The sequence below is a fragment of the Onychostoma macrolepis genome, chromosome 05 (assembly GCF_012432095.1).
Source record: "Onychostoma macrolepis isolate SWU-2019 chromosome 05, ASM1243209v1, whole genome shotgun sequence".
NCBI lineage: Eukaryota > Metazoa > Chordata > Actinopteri > Cypriniformes > Cyprinidae > Onychostoma > Onychostoma macrolepis.
Window position 1 is genome coordinate 40,960,696 of NC_081159.1, and position 19,031 is coordinate 40,979,726.

Here is a 19,031-nt window from a genome sequence, read left to right on the forward strand (position 1 = left end):
AAAATTACGAGTGCTAATAAAACTAACATAAACACGACGCTTTTTTCCCATCATTTGTTAAACAAATAAAATCGACCTCTTATTTATATACTTCAGCAAGTAATGTAAATTTAAATATAACTTATATTAGTGTTAGATTACATACAAACAAATGAGGGAAAACACAAACAATGTAGGCATTGTAACCTAAATAAAGAAACCAACAATATTAGCAGCGTCACAGAAAAAAAGCCTAAAGCAGAAGTGAAATCACAAAACAATGAGAAACTTGAGGAAATTATACTACTTTATCATTTTAAAAGTGCCATCAATTTAGGCTATAGTTCCTCCAAAGAGTTTTTACGGCCAAAATAAATTGAAATTTTGAAGTTTTGGCTGCTAAAGAAAACTTTGGCTGATAACGAAACTTTTATCAGCGTCACGATATTGAATTTCAACAGAAATTTCCTAATACAAAAAATGCTTAAAGCAGAAGTGAAATAATAACAAAACAAAGGAGAAACTAGAGTAAATTATATTTTTAATATTATTATTTTAAAATTTAAAAAGTGTCATTAATTTATGATTTGTTCCTCTAAAGTGTTTTATGGCCCAAATAAATAGACGTGTAATATTTTGGGTGCTAAAACGAGAACTGCACTGTTCATCCGCGCCGGTGTGTGGCGCTGCGGCGGAAGATCGGCTGTTCACGAACCTGCGCAAGGATCCCCGAAGAACCGTAAACAAAGAGATCCAGCAGAACAGGGTCACGGAGCCACGGCTGCCGCTGCTAAAAACATCAGCTGTAAGTTTAAATGCACTGAACACACTTTATGAATCTCATATTCTAGTGCTGTACACTTGGAAACATCAACAGGAGTGCGGAGAATTCATTGTCGTGGCACTTTTGTTTGTTTCTGTGTGTCCCGCAGTGAAAGCAGGACACGTTGTTGGTCGAGCATGCCCAGTAACACGGCTCAACTCCTGGAGTCAGACGATACTGAACCGGACCTCCCGGTACCGGTACAGAACCTGAGCGGGCTGAGCCTCCGGGATGAAGAGAGTCCATCGGAACTACACGATACTTCTCATCTGGGTGTCCTGGGTGCGGTGTTGGACCTCCAGCCCTTGTCCCAAACTGGAACAGAGGAGCAAAACACCACCAACACTAACAATAACAACATCATCAGACATGATGCTGATCTGGACCAGCTGAGGGCCCGGGCCCTCGCAGCCATGGAGGCCCCGGGGACCGGTGGGCTCTTCCAGGACGGGCCGGGCGAGTCCCAGGGTTACCAGGTTCAGGGGAGCATGATGATGGCGATGATGATGATGCAGGAGGGTGAGAGGTGTGCGCTCAATACCAGGAGGAAGAGCGTTAACACAACCGAGTGTGTGATGGTGCCCACATCTGAGCATGTGGCGGAAATAGTTGGTCGGCAGGGTGGGTTTGTTTGATTGTTAATGTGTCATCATGTTTGATATTCTAAAATCGTGACTCATCTTGTCTCACTTTTCAACAGTGTTCAGGCCAGTTGGATTAGTGATTCATATTTGTACTCGCCCTGCTGATATTCTCACAGACCTCACCTCATGAAAAAAAAAAAAAAAATTATATATTATATCATATTATTTTATATATAAACAAAATAATTTAATTATATATATATATATATATAATTAACAAAATTATTAATAAGTATTATTAATTATATGTTATCAATAATACATGTATAAGCATATAATGCAATATAGTATAACCTTTTTATATTATTAATAAAATAATCGTATTAATATAAACACTTTAATATAATTTTACCAAAATATTCTGTTAGAAAAATATATTTTGTATTTTTCATTAAAGTGCAAGTTTAGTTACCAGAAAGTTCTTAATTAAAAAAATAAAAAAGAAGTTATCCATCTTTTGTAGTATATTTCAAAACCTGAATTAACTTTGAACCAGGGTTATTATAGTTAACTCTATAGTTAACAGAAACTAAAACCATAAAAAAGCCATAAAAAAAAATAAACGTTAACTGAAAAAAAAAAATCAAATATAAAAAACAGTTGGCAACATTTCTCAATTTACTTTAGTGTAACTAAAATAACTAACTAGATATACTAAAATAATTAAAACTGAAATAAAAGTCCATAAATTAGACAATAAAAACAGACGTGTAAATAAAACAAAAACTACTAAAAATGGCAAAAAAAAACAAAGCAATTACTAAAACGTTTACTAAAATGAAAATAAAAACGCAAAATATAAATAAAAGCTAATTAAAATATTTGCAAACTTTAGTCTTTAAAAAAAAAAAAGTTAAACAAAACACAAAACTTTATTTATTTTTAATATTAGTAATAAGCCTGATCATTAGTCATAATTATTTGTAAATTGTGTGGGCCAATTTCTCAATATCAGCACATTCATAATGAAACCATGTTGAAAATGGTTTTAATAATATATACACTATAGATTACAGCTACCCCACTTATCTGTAATGATGTGACATTCCTTCACTGCTCTGGATGAAAACAAGTTGTGTAATACTAACACACTGACAAACCCTGTTACCATATCAAGTCTGTTAGTATTGACCAATCAGCATCCAGGACTGCGCTAATTACTCCTGAGAAGAGCTCACTTGTCTGTCACTGTGATTGATTGATAGTTGTCAACTTAAGCTAGCGAAATGTTGACTTGTCTTTGTATTTCTGTTCTCCTCAGGTTGCAAAATCAAAGCTCTGAGAGCAAAGACCAACACTTACATCAAAACCCCCGTGAGAGGAGAGGAACCAGTGTTTGTAGTGACCGGCCGGAAGGAGGACGTCATCATGGCCAAGCGTGAGATTCTGTCCGCGGCCGAGCATTTTTCCCTCATCCGGGCATCTCGGAACAAAGTGGCACCGACAAACAGCATTCCTTGCCATCCCGGACAGACCACCATCCAGGTTCGGGTGCCGTATCGAATGGTCGGGCTCGTGGTGGGGCCAAAAGGAACGACTATCAAGAGGATCCAGCAGCAAACCCACACTTACATCGTCACGCCAAGCCGCGACAAAGAACCAGTGTTTGAGGTGACCGGGATGCCCGAGAATGTGGATCGAGCTCGGGAGGAGATCGAGGCTCATATTGCGATGCGCACCGCGGGAAGCGTGGACACCACTGTGGACGATGACGATTTCCACTACAACGGCACCGATGTTGGTTTCGAGTCGGGCAGCAACGGATCATGGCTCTTCTCCGGCGGCGTTTCAAAGTTCCACAGCAACGCCGCAGGCTATCGCAACGACAGCTCCAGCTCGCTCGGAAGCAACTCTAGCGAGTCCTACTACAGCGGGAAAGGCAGCGCAGTGGCGGATCTCAGTCCCGGCAGCAGCGGAGGCACATTCTGGTTCGGTGATTCCCAGTTGCCTTTGGGATCCGAAGATCCTGCGGGATACGACGGGCTAACGATGACGGCGCCGTCTGCCAATCCGACATTGTGGAGCGCTCTTGAGCGGGGAGGCGCGAGTTTGCCCACTACGCCGAGGCTTTCTCCGTCCATTCTGGCCCGTCTGTCTCCGTCTCTTCCGGAGGATCATCCGCTGGTTCGGTTAGTGCAGGAGAATTCCCAGAGCCTCCCGGCCTTTGGTTCCGCGTTTTCCCCATCTAGCGACAGCACAGGCTCCAGCTCTCCACCGGACGTGCGCACTTACCCCAAACACAGCCAGGTTCCTGCGTGCGTACGCTGCGGAGACAACGTGGCGGCGCTTGTCCTGGGCGGGCAAAACCTCGTTTGTTTGGAGTGTTCCAACTCCATCCTCCAAAACGCATAGAGAGAGGGGAAAAAATGGGATGGGGAGGAGTAAACTGGGTTATTTTTACATTGAAATACTTCCTTATTAAGTTGAAATAACTGGGAAATGCAGGTTTTTGATTAATAACCACAGTTGAGTTCATCTCAAAGATTTGCGTTTAGCTGCCGCGAGCAGTGCTGGGGTTTAGCAGTGCTAAATTGCCATCACTTGTGTTTTTTTGTTGTTTTGTTTTCAAAGTATCGACTTGTTTGTTTACATTTTCATGTGCCTGATTCCATGACGGTGGTGGTGTGGATTGGCGATGTTGCTGCGAAAGCATCTGTGGCCTTTAGTTTCTGTTTCACAACACTAGAGTCGAGCAGTACGCGATCATAAAGAGCCGTCCTGAACTCCACCTAAGGACCACTTTGAGCATCTCCGTACGCAATACAAAATTGAAGGGCATTGCATGTCGTTGTGAAAGGAATAGTTCACCCTAAAATTAAAATTTGCTGAAAATGTGCTCGCCCTCAGGCCATCTAAGATGGATGAGTTTGTTTCTTCATCAGAACAGATTTGGAGAAGTTTAACATTACATCACTTGCTCTCCAATGGAGAAAGCAATATTATGGATAGCGGACCCTTATTTTAGACTGTTTGATGATGGATTTGTTTCTTACAAACATGCAGCTCTTCACTTCACCAGATGTTAACTGATGGACTGAAGTGGTGTGGATTATTGTGATGTTTTTATCAGCTGTTTGGACTCTTATTCTGACGGCACCCATTCACTGCAGAGCATCCAATGCTGAGCAAGTGATGTAATGCTACATTTCTCAGAATCTGTTCTGATTAAGAAACAAATTCATCTACATCTTGGATGGTCTGAAGGACAACATTTTCTGAAATGTTCAATTTCAGGTAAAGTATTTCTTTAAACGTGAGCAAAATGAATTTGCGTGAATGAATTGCTCATGAATCAGTTCGTGCATAAATTGTTTTGTTAAACTGTCAAATTACATGCAGGTAGTTTTTAGATAAATTTAAACATTGCTTGTGTTTCAAACCAATTTCACATTCTATTAAATATTTCCATCCACATATTTGTATGCAAAATTTGGGATATCGTATTTAAAAAGCTGGATGGAAGTAGTGCTGTCAAATGATTAATCACATCCAAAATAAAAGTTTTTGTTTACATAATATATGTATGTGTACTCTGTGTGTGTGTGTATATATATATACACACACACACACACATACAGTATATATTTTGAAAATCTTTATATGTATAAATTTATATTCATATAATTTATATTATATAAATATATTTAATATACAAACATATTTTTCTGAAATATATACATGCGTGTGTGTGTGTGTGTATAAATACACACAGTACACACACACACACATATATATATATATTATGTAAACAAATTTTTTTATTTTGGATGTGATTAATCGTGATTAATCATTTGAAAGCACTAGATGGAAGTGCCAAGATGTGCACTAAAATTTAAAAAAATAATGCACATAGAAAATGTTTGTGCTCGATTGAGGTGTCTAGTTTTTTTGGGTTGGGAATAGAATGTGCACAAATTATGATGGAAAAAATTTACCAAATAAACTCCTGGATGTGCAATAAAGAAAGTCAGCACACAATTGCTTTCCTAAACATTGGGCTTCCCCAAAAGCACCAACTTTTATTACTCATTTTTCCAGGAGTGAAGAATTTATTCTCTTGAACGCATGGTGTTTTATTCTCAAAAGTTTTCTGCGATATTCCACTGTTACACAAGAGTAAGATTCACAACTTTTGATGGAAACAATAACTAGAGTGAACTGTTTCACGCACGAGGCCCTTTTTCGTAGTTTTACAGTACGTGTTTGTAAAGACTCCTCTCTTTGCCTTAAATGAATGGGTCCTGCCAGGACATCGCACGGTGTCGTGCCGAGAGGAACGGGTCGTTTAGGACCTGAGAGGAGTGATTTTGTCAAAGATAATGTGGTATAAACTTCTCAAAGTGTAGGTTGACACGGCTACTTGCGCCTGTTTACTTTGCGCAAACACCACTAAACTCAGAGAAACTAAGGCATCAGAGATCCATAACCTCTCAAGATTCACCTTGAAAGTTTTTTATTTTGTTTTATTTTTTTTACAATTTTGTAGTATTTCAGTAGTTTATATTTCATATTCAAATACATATATATATATATATATATATAAGTTTTAAGATATATATTAAGACTATCTGGCGAGCAGTCGGCTGCCGTAAGTATTAGCTTGTAGAGTATTGATGTTAGGTACTATAGAGCAGGAAAGAGCACACCTGCATGTTTTATTATCTAACGATTCCTAAACTGCAACAAAAAAGCCAAGGATCCAATATAAATATATATATACGCTGCATTAGGTTTGCATACTACCACGTTATGAACAAAATAAAAGTCCTAAGTTAAACATGACTAGGAATTTTATGTTTATCAGAGGGATTTTTTACCATCACACTGCAACAATGTTTCTGTATTTGATAATTTTACTGTTCTTTTAATATGTATATACATTTATGCAGGGACATGAAGGCATATAAGTTGTATTCTTAAAGTTTAAAATATATTTTATGATAAATGGCCTTACTGTCCTGTGGCCAAAGCACTGATATTATATATTTGCTGTAAAAAAGAATCAAGATTTTTATTTTTCTGATATTAAAAGTTCCTTAATAAATTGTTTCATTTAAAACCTATCTGCTCTGTGTGATTTGAGTTTTACCTTCAGCTAAGGCTCATCCGTATTTTTGCATCCCAAGCTGCGGTCAAACTGTTGTTGTAAAAATCAATCTATGAATAAAATATCAGATGAAATTCATGAAAAGCACAAAGTTTGGAAGTATAGTTCTCCTTTATGAAAAACTGCCATAGTAACCACATTTTCATCAGTCATAAATTATATTGATTTCAATGCAATCCTCCGATTTTTACACAAAAAACACTGATGCAATTTTATATAATGACCAAACATTAAAAAAAAATACAAAAGAGTCCGTCACATTTAATAGTTTCAGAAAGAACAGCTGCATTGTTAAATAACATTAATGAATGAAATCCATGAAATAGAATTACTGTATTCTCATATCTACAGTACTGTAATAGTATGTTTCAGTCAGTCCTCTGTTGATCAGATAAAGTCATTATGTTGATGAGCATGAACAGAAAAGCACTTATAAGTGAAGAAACACTGGAAAATCTCCATCAGCCTGCACAACCTGCTCAACAAGTCACTCGTTCACACACACACACACACACAAATTCAGCTGTCTCTCTGGTTGACACACAGGCTGTGTTCAGAATGAAATACTAGTGTACTACGCAGTACTGCATACCGGTTTTTAAATAGTTTGTAACATACAATGCTAAACATTTCAAACAGTAGTTTATTTTATTATTGTCACCTTGTGCCGAGTTGCATGTTTAATTCAAGCAGCATCCAGTTATCAGTGGAAATGAGTGCACTTATTTTGTATTTGCAATCTAATTTTTATGTAATATCTAAAATTTTTGACACTGTGATCAAATACTGAGTCAAGAATGGCTCATGTATGTACTATGAACAATATACCGCATGCTGCAAAAATAGCATGCCATTCTGAACACACCTTCATATTCAATACTGTCGCCAGCCAACTCTTTATCACAGGTTGCTCCATTTCCATGCCAACATGAACATGCATCACTAAAAAATAATAATACAAAAATGCACATCCACTGAGAGGACAAATCTGGTTAGTACAATGAAATAATCAGTATTAACCGTATCTAATCCACCTGGGCTAAACGGAGGGAACATTTTATATCAAAGACTAAATGCATTTGGCTCCATCTCCAAGAAATCATAGCTCATGTCTTCTAATAGTCTAAAACAGATGTCTGGATGCAGGATGAGTCTGTTTTCATTCTGACTGCACTCAGACAAAGCTCTTCCAGGGAAAGTTTAGGGGAAATCTTTACAGGTGATAAAGTAATCAAGTGCTTGATATAAACGAGTTAGCATTAAAGTTATAAAAAATGCAAAATAAAAACATTTAAAAAGTGAACACACACAAAGGACAATATTCTGGCCACATACTCATTGCAACGATTTGGAAGTGACAATAGTGTTTTCTTGCAGAAGTGAACCCCATAAGTTACTGTCCTATATGCCTTGTTCATCAAAAACAAGCCCAACAAAATTTAGGCGCTATATGTTCATAAAATATCATTTCTGATATATATATATAGCTGAACAAATTTCTGTGTAAAGTTTTAGTTTGTGAAACCATATTTACATGAACTGCTGCATTCAAATCAATGCAAATTATATTAATATTTCATTTGTGTAAATATTTAGCTTGTTTTGTGGTGGTTTCGGTTTCATAAAATGATGTAAATTGTTGCATTAAATTAAATAATTAATTTACACTACCATTCAAGTTTTAGATCAGTAAAATGTTTTTATGTTTTTTGAAAGAAGTCTTATGTGCTTATGTAGGTAGTATTTATTTGATCCAAAATACAGTAAAAAAAACAACAACAAAAAAACAGTATTATTCTGAAATTTTTTACAATTTTAAATAACAGTTTTCTATTGTAATATATTTTAAAATGTAATTTATTCCAGTGATGTAAAAGAAATCAGAAATCATTCTTGTATGCTGATTTGCTGTTCAAGAAACAAATCTTTTGAACAGTAGTGTTCAAAAAGAATGGTTTTGCAATTTCTGGATCGCGTAAATTGTTGCGTTCAAATCGATGCAAATTACATAATCCAGAGGCCAAAAAACCATTGTTACCTAAATTACCTGCATTCAATTTAATGCAATTATTTACATAATTTTTTTACATAATCGTTAATGAATGCAACAATTTACGTAATATGGAATTTTTGTCTACAGAGTTCATAAAACCTTTAAATTTAATGCCATAATTTACAAGAAAATGGTTTTACGAACCACAATGAAAGATACATTCAAATTAGTCATAAAACTATTGCATTTAACTTTTTCAGACGATTTGCAAAAGGTTCATCTTTGTTGTGTGAATGATCGTGTGCACAGAACATCAAACTGTTTTTCACTGCAGTGTGTATGTGGCCACTGACTCTGGATTAAATGCAATATGAAGTCTCTACACATCTCCACTCCAACCATTTCCTGTTTGAAATTCAAAAGTGAAGGTCTCAAAAAAAGGGTGATTTTACTGCGTTTTGATGAACAGTCCTGTTGGATCGATCAGAGTTAGTGTTGTTTTGTAGTATTGCTGGTTTTCAATGTTTTGGCGTAACAAATCGGTGAAGACTCTGCTGACGTTCGTGGCTAAGGTCAAAGGTCAGCTGAGTCATTTTGAGCTATATGCACTGTAATAAGGTTGAAGGTTAAATGTTCGAGCATCAGTCCAGAGGTTGCGGGTCGGCTATAGGCATGGTGTGCAGAACCTCGTCCAAGAGCTGCAGGGCACGGTGCAAATGAATTTCGATCCAGCACGGGGTCTCCTTGATGCTCTGGCGAGGGTAATCGGGACCCCAGCCCTTCACGAAACTCATGCGCAGAATGCAGAGACGCCGCAGGTCGTCCACGCCGATGCCTGCCGCGGCAGACAGACCTGAGGACAGGCGGAGGGATCATTACTAAACCCAGCGGGAGAATGAAGATGTTCAAGAACCATTAACAGAACTGAACGCTAATAAAATTATACAGTGCCAATTAAAAAACAACAACAACCATTTAAAAATAAATAAAAAATCATTCACGTCATGAAAAAAGTTGGTTCCAGTATTTAGATTTTTTTTTAAAGAACTGTTAACAGAAATTAATGTCATCAAATTATTTGTTTCTAATAATTAAAAAAAAAAAAGTTACTAGAACTGAATGTCATGAAAATCAGTCGTAGTTTCAGTGTTGTTCATTTCTGTTAACCGTTTGTAGTTTCAGTATGTTTTGTTACAGAACGGTTTACAGAAACGAACACCATGAAAATCATTTGGTTTTAAAGAACTATTATAGGACCTGATTGTCATGAAAAAAAAACATAATAATAATAAATAAATGAAAAAGAATCATTATAGGATCCGAACATCTTGAATCATTCGGTTCCAGTATTTTTTTAAAGAACCATTAATGTAATATGGAAATCATTTGGTTCCAGTATATATATATTTTTTAATAAAAAATCCTTATAAGGTCTGAACATCCTGAAAATCATTTGATTCCAGTATTTTATCCATTTCTTTTATTATTTTTGTTATTTCTATTTCTATTTTTTTATTTATTTTTTTTTTAACAAAGAACCATTACAGGATCCAAACATCATGAATCAATTGGTTCCAGTATTAAAAAAAAAAAAAAGTTAACAGAACTGAATGTCATAAATCTTTTAGTTTCAGTATTTAATAAATAAATAAATAAAAACAGTAATGGAACCTAACGTCACAAAAATCATTTGGTTCCACCACTTAAAAAAAAAAAAAAAAAAATTCATGCATTATTCCCATAATGGCAGAAAACTGGTGTAATATGGATCTATACATGTACAAATGAAAAGTTAGTAAGACTCACTGATAGCAGGGGCGATGCCTCCCACCGAACCCGGGCCTGGGATGTTTCCCGCCACCGCAGCCGCCTGCGCAGCCGCTGCAGCCTGAGCCGTCGCTGCCTGCTGCTGCATCTGCCGATGACACTGACGCAGATCAAACACCTGCAGACACAAAACACTTTGCGTTAGTTAAAGCCACGTAAAGGTCACTATTAGGATGCAAACTTGTTACACTGCCCTGAAGCAGCACAAATACTACAAAAAGATAATTCAACATCTTAAATGTAGTTAGTACATGACAAGCATAAATTAATTCTGCTGCCAATACACACAAAATCAAAGCGAAATCATTTGTTAAATGCTGTAGTTGACTAAGTTTTGACGTTTTGAATTTTATTAGTTGCATTTAGTGTAAATGTATCAATCCAGTTATATTAACTGAGATCTTTATTGTTCTTAGGTGAGATAAACAATGATGTTTGTAAACAGAAAATTATTTTGTAAACAAATAATGATTAAATATTATTCTTCTGATTGTAAATACAGATCATGATCTAATAATATTTCATTAATATTGTTAATACTTTTATTGTGCAAACAATTTAATTACTAATGATTATATATTAATATGTTGGTTGAAAACAAATAGGATTTATTATTATTTAATTATTAATACTTTGGTTGAAAACAAATAGGATTTAATATCATTATTTAATGTTAATAATTATTTAAAATTTATTATGTAACATTACTAACATTTTTTTATTTGCTTACAGGGAACCATTAATAGCATGAAAAATAATACATATTACTAACAGTCGCATGACAGACACGGTGATGACTGATGTGACCCTGTCTCTCTCTCTCACACACACAAAACGCATTACTCTACACTGCGCATAACTCCGCATTTGAACAGTCAATAGCAAATACTTAAACTAATAACAAAACATACTTACAGTCACTGATTCAGAAGCGCCAGATTGTCATAGCAAAGTCGGAATTTACCCTTTTTTTTTTTTTTTTTAGAAATAGCCTTTGCACAGCCAGCCTTGTACTCTCCTAGGTTCACAAAACGGCCATCCATGAAATGCGTTGCACAAATTCAAACATTTGGGTTGTGCTGTTCTGTTGTAAACAAATCTTAACCAATGATTCCTAATTGCATCTACTTTCGGAAGGCCAAATCAAGTGCTTTTGCTTTCACACAGAAACACACAGCGTCTCCCTGACATGGCTGCATCAACACTACTGCAGTTACTGAAACCACGCCTTCTTTCTTTGCGTGCACATTTGGGCAGCATTACACAAATTTTTCCACATCGTGACGTAGACATGTGGGGCGTGTTTGAATGAGGCGTTTTAGCCCAGTCTGGATCAGGCTTCTCTTTTATGTAGAATAAATCCTTTTGTGGGAGACTTTGAGCTTTGTAACTCTGCAGATCATATACATGCACAAACAGCTACATAACACACTAAAGAAAAGGAAAACAAGAAATCGCATCATATGACCCCTTTAAATAATATGACTGAATCATTAATTTTTTATATTTAAAAAGGCAATGCCACCTTAAATAGCCTAACTTGTTTTTGTTAGTAGACTAACTAGTAGTAGTGTGGCGAACTCAAAAAAAGTTGCTTTACTAAACGCTGATTGTAGTTTAACTACTTAAAAATATAAAAATTTCTATACTTCAAAAGAATATCACTATTATAATGTCCAAGAAGATACTTTTGTTTCTTGGTGAAGATTTCAGTATACTGTAAATAAGCGGGTGGAGTGGGTGACGGAGGTCAGGGCTTGTGTTACCTTGATGTAGGCACTGGGGTAAATCTTGTGGACGGCGTCACCCGGAGCTCGTCCAGCCTCACGGTCCAGATAATAGCTCTGGACAAACACAGCGTGGTCACTGAGACAGCGCACCCACACGTCCCCCTCGCCTTTACACTCCAGCTGAACACCTTTACCGATGTGAAGCCTGCAGGACAGAAAACACAGAGAGCTTTACTTGTTTGCAGCTCAGAAGGGAGAATTGTGGGTAGGTGTGGAGGAGAAAAGACAATAATGTCATTCAACGCTGTTGGTTACATTTCTTAATGACCAGGTTATTACACTAAATAAAACCAAACAAAAATAGAAATCATTTTGATTGTAAATAAATATGATTTATTATTAATGGTTTAATATTACTAATATTCTGATAATAAACAAACAGTATTATTTAAAATGTATTATTTACTGTTAATTGTTAACATTTTTTATTATAAACTTAAATAATGCGGACCAGTTTTCTAAAATTAAAACCATAAAAAATCTAAATCATTCTGATTGTAAACAAATATGACCTTTTATTAATTATTAATATATTTAAAAAAAAAAAAAAACTATATAAAATGACAAAAATACACAACAAAATTACTAAAATTGAGAACAAAAAATATAAAAAATCTAATGAATAAAAACTATAATACAATCTCAGTGATACTGAAATAACACTGATAAGGACACTGTGTTAAGAGTATTTATATTATTATTATATTTCAGCTTTACTTCAAATAGCAAAAATGTTTTAATAGTTTGTTTCTTTTAACAATAATAACCCTGTCTGGGACAGACTAATTTTTATCTTGCATTTCATTTAAAGTAAAATAAAATGAATAAAAACCATATAACATAATAATAATAAAAATGACAAAACGAAAATTACTAAAACCTTTAACTAAAACTGAAAACAGAAAATGCAAAACAAAAATTAATCTACTATCATAGTATCTCAATAACACTAAAATAGCACTGATAAGGGTTACCAGTGATTATATAATTATAATACCTGGCTCTTTCGATGGCCTCTGTGCGATGTACGTTACTCAGCTGGCCGAGGCAGAAGCGATCTCCACCCGATGGGTCAACATAACCGTCCACCGTTACGACGGGACAGTTAGACGGCACCTTAAACGTCTCGCCCACCTGAATGTCCATCTCAAAGTACGCAATCGAGCACCAGTAATCTGGAGCTGAGAGAAAGAGCACAGTTACAAATCAATTCATACATTTAACACTTATATCATAGGGTTTTAATATATAATATTTAATTTTAATATTTCTGAAATATGCATATTTTAAATGTTAAACTAAAGCTGCATCAATATTTTGATTCCTTCTTTGATGCACTAAAAGTATGTACTTCACTGATGATGGGAAGTACATACTGTACATTGCTGCATGTAAAAACACATTACGATACTAATACTACAGTACATGAAAAGGTGACAAGCTCAGTACAGTACAAGCTCTTCTGTTCTGCAAGGGGTTGTGGGTAATATTAGCCCAACGAGCCTCTACAGATATATACTTTCTATTCACACATACTGCATACTATAGATACAGATGTTACCAGGAATAATGTATGATCCACACATCTTTGGCATATTATGATAAAGCAACAGTGTAATTTTAGAGTTATTTATATAGTATTAGTTTTTATTAATTTTTTAAATTAGCGTTTTAGATTTTTTTTTAATATTAAATTTTAGATTTAAATTTTTAAATTGAGATTTATTTATTTATTTGTTTGTTTGTTTGTTTGTTTGTTTGTTTATTTATTCTTCAACTTGAAAACTAAACAAAAATGTGAAATGTTGCCTTGGCAGCTAACTAGGTTTTTCATCCATTTAAAATTTATTTTATTTCAGCTTTATTTCAATTAACAAAAATGTGGTAACACTTTACAATAAGGACCCATCAGTTAACAATAGTTAATGAATTAACTAACATTAACCAACAATAAACAATACAACATTAATCTTTGTTAATAATAGTTAATAAAAACACAACTGTTCACTGTTAGTTCATGTATTTTCATTGTTATTTGATGTTAACTAATGTGGTTAACTAATGTTAACAAATGGAACCTTATTGTAAAGTGTCAGCAAAAATGTTTTTAATAAGTTTAGTTTTAGTTAGCGATAATAACTGCGATAGACTTAAGGCATTTCACTCTAAGGACAATAATGATAACTTTAAAATTTTAAGAATCGTTAATTAATCCCTAATTAGGAATAAGGAAGTTCACATCACAACTGCAATGATAACAACACAGAGGAATATCATTGGAATCGGTCTCTGAACAATTTTTCCAGCTGGTGAACGATAAAAAGATTGACAGCCAATCAGAATCCACCTTGACTTTATAGAGCTTGAGCATTTAAAGCAGAAAACAACAAAACTACAGCCTGTGCTTATAATAAACAGAATGTTTTCATGCGTTGGTGTTAGTTATTGTTATAGTTATCCTTCTTGGTGTGAACAGGCCTTCATTTTTATTTCACATACTATAGTATCTCCAGTGAATTGGGATGCAGTGTGTTTTATTCCTCACCTGGATGGGTGGATATGGGCGGCTGGAATGCCAGCTCATTATGGACTGACCCTGACCAAGACAGACAAAGAGAAACATTTAACGATGAGAGTAAAACAGGCAGCGATGGTAGTTAGGAGTGGTTCCAGTGACTCACAGTACTGGCCCGTGGGAGGAAGAGGAGGGTGGTGCTGCAGGTGGCCGTTCTGATGAGGGATGCTGGGAGGAAAACTGCTTCCTCTGGGCCATGAGCTGGGGGCATCTAATGGAGGAAAACGTGGATATAATACACTCATATTACCAGGAACATGTTTATTTATAGCTATAAGATGTATGAAGTGGTGCATGACTTGTAAACAGAAGATGCTGGTTCCTGGTTGTACAAAAGCATGAAATACTGGCTTACTGGTCGGCCCGGCAGCCATACTGGTGAATACGGAAGTGGAGGCGGAGCTTGCGGAGTCAGCTGGCGGCAGGAGGGCGGGGCTGAAAGCATCGGGCGGGGCGGAGGAAGAGGCAGTGTGCTGAATGGTTTGAATACTGTGACCTCCATCAGCAGCAGAATGAGACGGCTGAGCATCAAACTCATCCTTCACCAGGGGATCTACACTCGGACCTACACATACAAAAGCAAAATCACTTATTCACCAGTCTGCAGTTATCTGATCATTATAGCAAAATAAATTCCACATGGAAACAGACTGTATATTATCCTGCTTATTTCACAGCTAATTAGCAAATAAAAAGACATGAAATATTGATTTGAATTTACTTTTTTTTTTTTTAACTACGTCAGAGAGTGATATGGGAGAGATTGGGGTCTGTTAAGGTTTTTACATTCTTTTGAAAGTCACTTCTGCTCACCAAGGCTGCATTTATTTGACCAAAAATACAGTAAAAACTGTAATATTGTGAAAATAAGTTTTATAGTTGAATATATTTTAAAATGCTATTTACTTCTGTGATGCAAAGCTGAATTTTCAGTCTTCAGTGTCACATGATCCTTCAGAAATCATTCTAATATGCTGATTTGCTGCTCAAGAAACATGTATTATTATCAGTTGAAAACAGTTATGCTTTTTTATATTATAATATTCTTTTAAAATATTTTACATTATAGTATTCTTTTAAAATGTTTAACATTTTAAAATAAACCATGATCCTTTTTTTCAGAATTCTTTCAAAAGAATAGCATCTTTTGAGATAGAATTTGTTTTTGTAATATTATAAAATGTCATTATTGATCATTTTATTGTAAAGTCTGTCCCCAAACTTTTGAATGGTAGTATTTTACAATTTATACAAAAAATTATAAATTAAATATAACAATATGTAAATATAAGTATTGATCATTAATATTAAAAAAAAATTAAGAGCGCCCTCACCTGGGCCGCCCAGAGTCAGAACAGACAGATCTGAAAATGGAAAGAGAGAGAGCTTGTAAATAAGAATTATTCTACATAATAAGAAAGTTTCAAATCACAGCAAGACAACAGAAAGCAATTCACCGATGCTTGGAGACACGACCCTCTCGTAGTGGTATGGGTTCACACACACGTTGTCACATTTCAGGTCAAAGGCAAACTGGCAGTATTTCACGTGTTTCAGCTCGTTCTTGTGCAGGTCCGGCCATCGCCACAGCCGTGCGTATATGACATGAGGAAATCCTTTACGACCGGCCACCTGAGGAACAAATAAAATGCATTCACACATCACAGCTGAACTGTGGTGACAGAAGTTAAGATACAGGATAGAGTTCCCATTTCTAACATCCTAGGAATAGTTCAGTGACCCAAAAATGAAAATCTGCTGAAAATACTCACTCTCAGGCCATCCAAGATGTAGATGAGTTTGTTTCTCCATCAGAACAGATTTGGAGAAATTTAGCATTGCATCACTTGCTCACCAGTGGATCCACAGCAGTGAATGGGTGCCGTCAGAATGAGAGTCCAAACAGCTGATAAAAACATCACAATAATAGTCCATCAGTTAATGTCTGGTGAAGAGAAAAACTCTGTGATTGTAAGAAACACTTGAAATAGAAGAAGCATTATTATGGATTATGGACTATATTTTAGCCAGAAGCAACAGTTTGAATTTAAAAACATCTTGATGGATTTGTTTCTTACAAACACACAGCTTTAGGCTTCACAAGAAATTAATTGATGGACTGGAGTGGTGTGGATGATTGTGATGTTTTTATCAGCTGTTTGGACTCTCATTCTGACGGCACCCATTCACTGCAGAGGATGACCAAAACTGATGTAATGCTACATTTCTCCAAAACTGTTGCCATGAAGAAAAAACTCATCAACATCTTGGATGGCATGAGGGCAAGCACATTTTCATTTTTGGGTTAACCGTTTCTTGACTGTCTAGACAGAAAAATAGTTGATTTTTATAGTCAAACAGACCTGCAGTCTACCGTCTAGTGTGCGTTGTATAGTCACACATTTACTGGGATGAGCTCCGTTTGTAGTGATGGCAGTGATCAGAGAGTCTAACTCATCCTTCTTCTCTTTCAGCTTCTTCACCAAGCTCTCTATCGCTCGTTTGGAGAAAGACTCGCTCTCTCCTCCCTGTCGATGGCACATGAGACTGTGGACGATGCTCAGACAGGCATCATTACTGGTGGGTGTGCTGGAGACGGACATGCTGCTGGAATTACACTCGACCACAGGTGAGAATAAACAAACCAACGTCCCTCAAACCTCCCGAGCGTCTGTCTTCACACCCTGATGTCGAGACGTGGTCCACACCTGCCTAAAACACACACACACACACACACACACACACACACACACACACACACACACACACACACACACACACACACACGCACAGAGAGACTGTAAGCATGACTTAATATACATTAGTTTTTAACTGTGCTTTAGAAAAAAAATAATAATAATTGTCATGCCTATATTTGATTTGAATAACTGAATTACAAATATATATTTGATAGATAGATAGATAGATAGATAGACAGTTAAAAAATGCATCAAACTAACACAAATACAATGAAGTAGATTATGTTCAAGACGAGTGAAATACCACATATCATTACTATTGATTCGATTACTGATTTACACACAATTCCGTTCATATTTATGCAGAATTATTGGTTAATCAGTTTAATTTACATTTAAAACAGTGATGATGGGAACACATACCATCCCAATGAAGTCACACTGAACAAATTATAAACTCAAAAGCACATCATCACACTTAATTATTACAGCAGTCAAATATGTGAACGTGACAATAATAAATCACAGTTCACTCTATGACAATACAACTGATCTCACTGAGGCTAACGAGCTAACTGGCTAACAGATACTCCTTAAATGTGTGGGGAACGGACAAATAAAGTGCCTACATTATTGCTAGAGTACGATATGAGGCAGGATTTCAAAATAAAATGAGAAAATACAAACAGGAAACACTTACGATTCATGGCGTCAAGGCACGGAGACTGTCTCTACGTAAGCGCTGTGACGTCATCGCTCGAGTGACGTCGCCGCCGCGAGCGTAAATACGCCCCGCCCACACAGATGCTGAGAGCTACTGGAGTACAACAGCTGGTGAAAGATTAAAAGGCCAATCATAGGCTGAATGTGTTATATACTAGAACGAGAACACGTAGTCTTACTAAACAGCGCTTTGTTCATGATAGCAGACCGTACTACATCTACTTACTGCAGTATACTGTACAGACAGTATGCAAATTGCCTGCATGCATAGAATTCCTGGAAGACTTGCTATATTTACACACTGCGGGAAATAGTGTATCCCACAATGCAGTGCGTTTGAATTTATTTCCATTTTGATGAACGAGTTGGAAACCATCTTCACTCGGTTTTTGATCTGACATAAAATGCGAAAACGTGCCACAGAACTGTTGGAAGCTTTTATTATATACTGCATACTGTTTCACATCATTTTAAAAGAAATAGTAGGCTGTATATATAGGCTACAGTAAATTTCTGAACATAATTCAAGACTTGACACTCGGGTTTCTTTTAATCTGTTGTCTTGACACATCTTTAAACCTGTATGACAGGCAGAATCAGTCCTACTCCTAAAGGTGCATCTTTCTACATAAATGTGAAAAGCTTGTAATTTCTGCACCACTAGCAACATCAAATGAAGACTGCAAATCTGTTTGAGTGACTCAAGCATGACATGGATCAAGCTAAGGTGTGAAAGTACAGCAGAACGACCTGTTTGACAGATGAAGAAGTGTCTGAAACATGATTAAAAACTGAAATTATGTAATTTTCTTGGGTGCAGCTAATGACAGAAATTATGTGTTTTACTTGCCATTAACCCTGTAAAGCCTGA

The 19,031-nt window shown here is 36.0% G+C and overlaps 2 protein-coding genes across 3 annotated transcripts; one reads left to right on the forward strand and one right to left on the reverse strand.

Annotated features, from left to right (window-relative positions):
• The first annotated feature begins 647 nt into the window (after positions 1-647).
• Positions 648-6,509, forward strand: LOC131540755 (RNA-binding E3 ubiquitin-protein ligase MEX3C). Its single transcript, XM_058775986.1, has 3 exons — positions 648-784; positions 912-1,423; positions 2,708-6,509. Exons 2-3 carry the CDS (start codon positions 940-942, stop codon positions 3,796-3,798), a joined length of 1,575 nt encoding a protein of 524 aa, XP_058631969.1. The 5' UTR covers positions 648-784; positions 912-939; the 3' UTR covers positions 3,799-6,509.
• Positions 6,510-6,669: 160 nt separating this feature from the next.
• smad4b (SMAD family member 4b) lies at positions 6,670-18,268 on the reverse strand. Of its 2 annotated transcripts, XM_058775984.1 has the most exons (11): positions 18,138-18,268; positions 17,102-17,450; positions 16,196-16,370; positions 16,073-16,102; positions 15,094-15,303; positions 14,845-14,949; positions 14,709-14,759; positions 13,161-13,344; positions 12,140-12,308; positions 10,353-10,491; positions 6,694-9,399 (listed from the first exon to the last, which is right to left on the reverse strand). In XM_058775984.1, exons 2-11 carry the CDS (start codon positions 17,339-17,341, stop codon positions 9,188-9,190), a joined length of 1,515 nt encoding a protein of 504 aa, XP_058631967.1. In that variant the 5' UTR covers positions 17,342-17,450; positions 18,138-18,268; the 3' UTR covers positions 6,694-9,187. The 2 variants fall into 2 exon arrangements, with proteins under 2 accessions (XP_058631966.1, XP_058631967.1); XM_058775983.1 differs by having other exon boundaries at positions 6,670-9,399; positions 14,845-15,303.
• Positions 18,269-19,031: the final 763 nt, after the last annotated feature.

Coding starts and splice junctions, on each gene's coding strand:
- LOC131540755 (XM_058775986.1), top strand. CDS start 940: ATGCCCAGTAACACGGCTCAACTCCTGGAGTCAGACGATACTGAACCG. Junction 1,424..2,707: donor GGAAATAGTTGGTCGGCAGG/GTGGGTTTGTTT, acceptor TGTTCTCCTCAG/GTTGCAAAATCAAAGCTCTG.
- smad4b (XM_058775983.1), bottom strand. CDS start 17,341: ATGTCCGTCTCCAGCACACCCACCAGTAATGATGCCTGTCTGAGCATC. Junction 15,304..16,072: donor TCTGACTCTGGGCGGCCCAG/GTGAGGGCGCTC, acceptor TTGTATGTGTAG/GTCCGAGTGTAGATCCCCTG. Junction 12,309..13,160: donor GAGGCCATCGAAAGAGCCAG/GTATTATAATTA, acceptor TCTGTCCTGCAG/GCTTCACATCGGTAAAGGTG.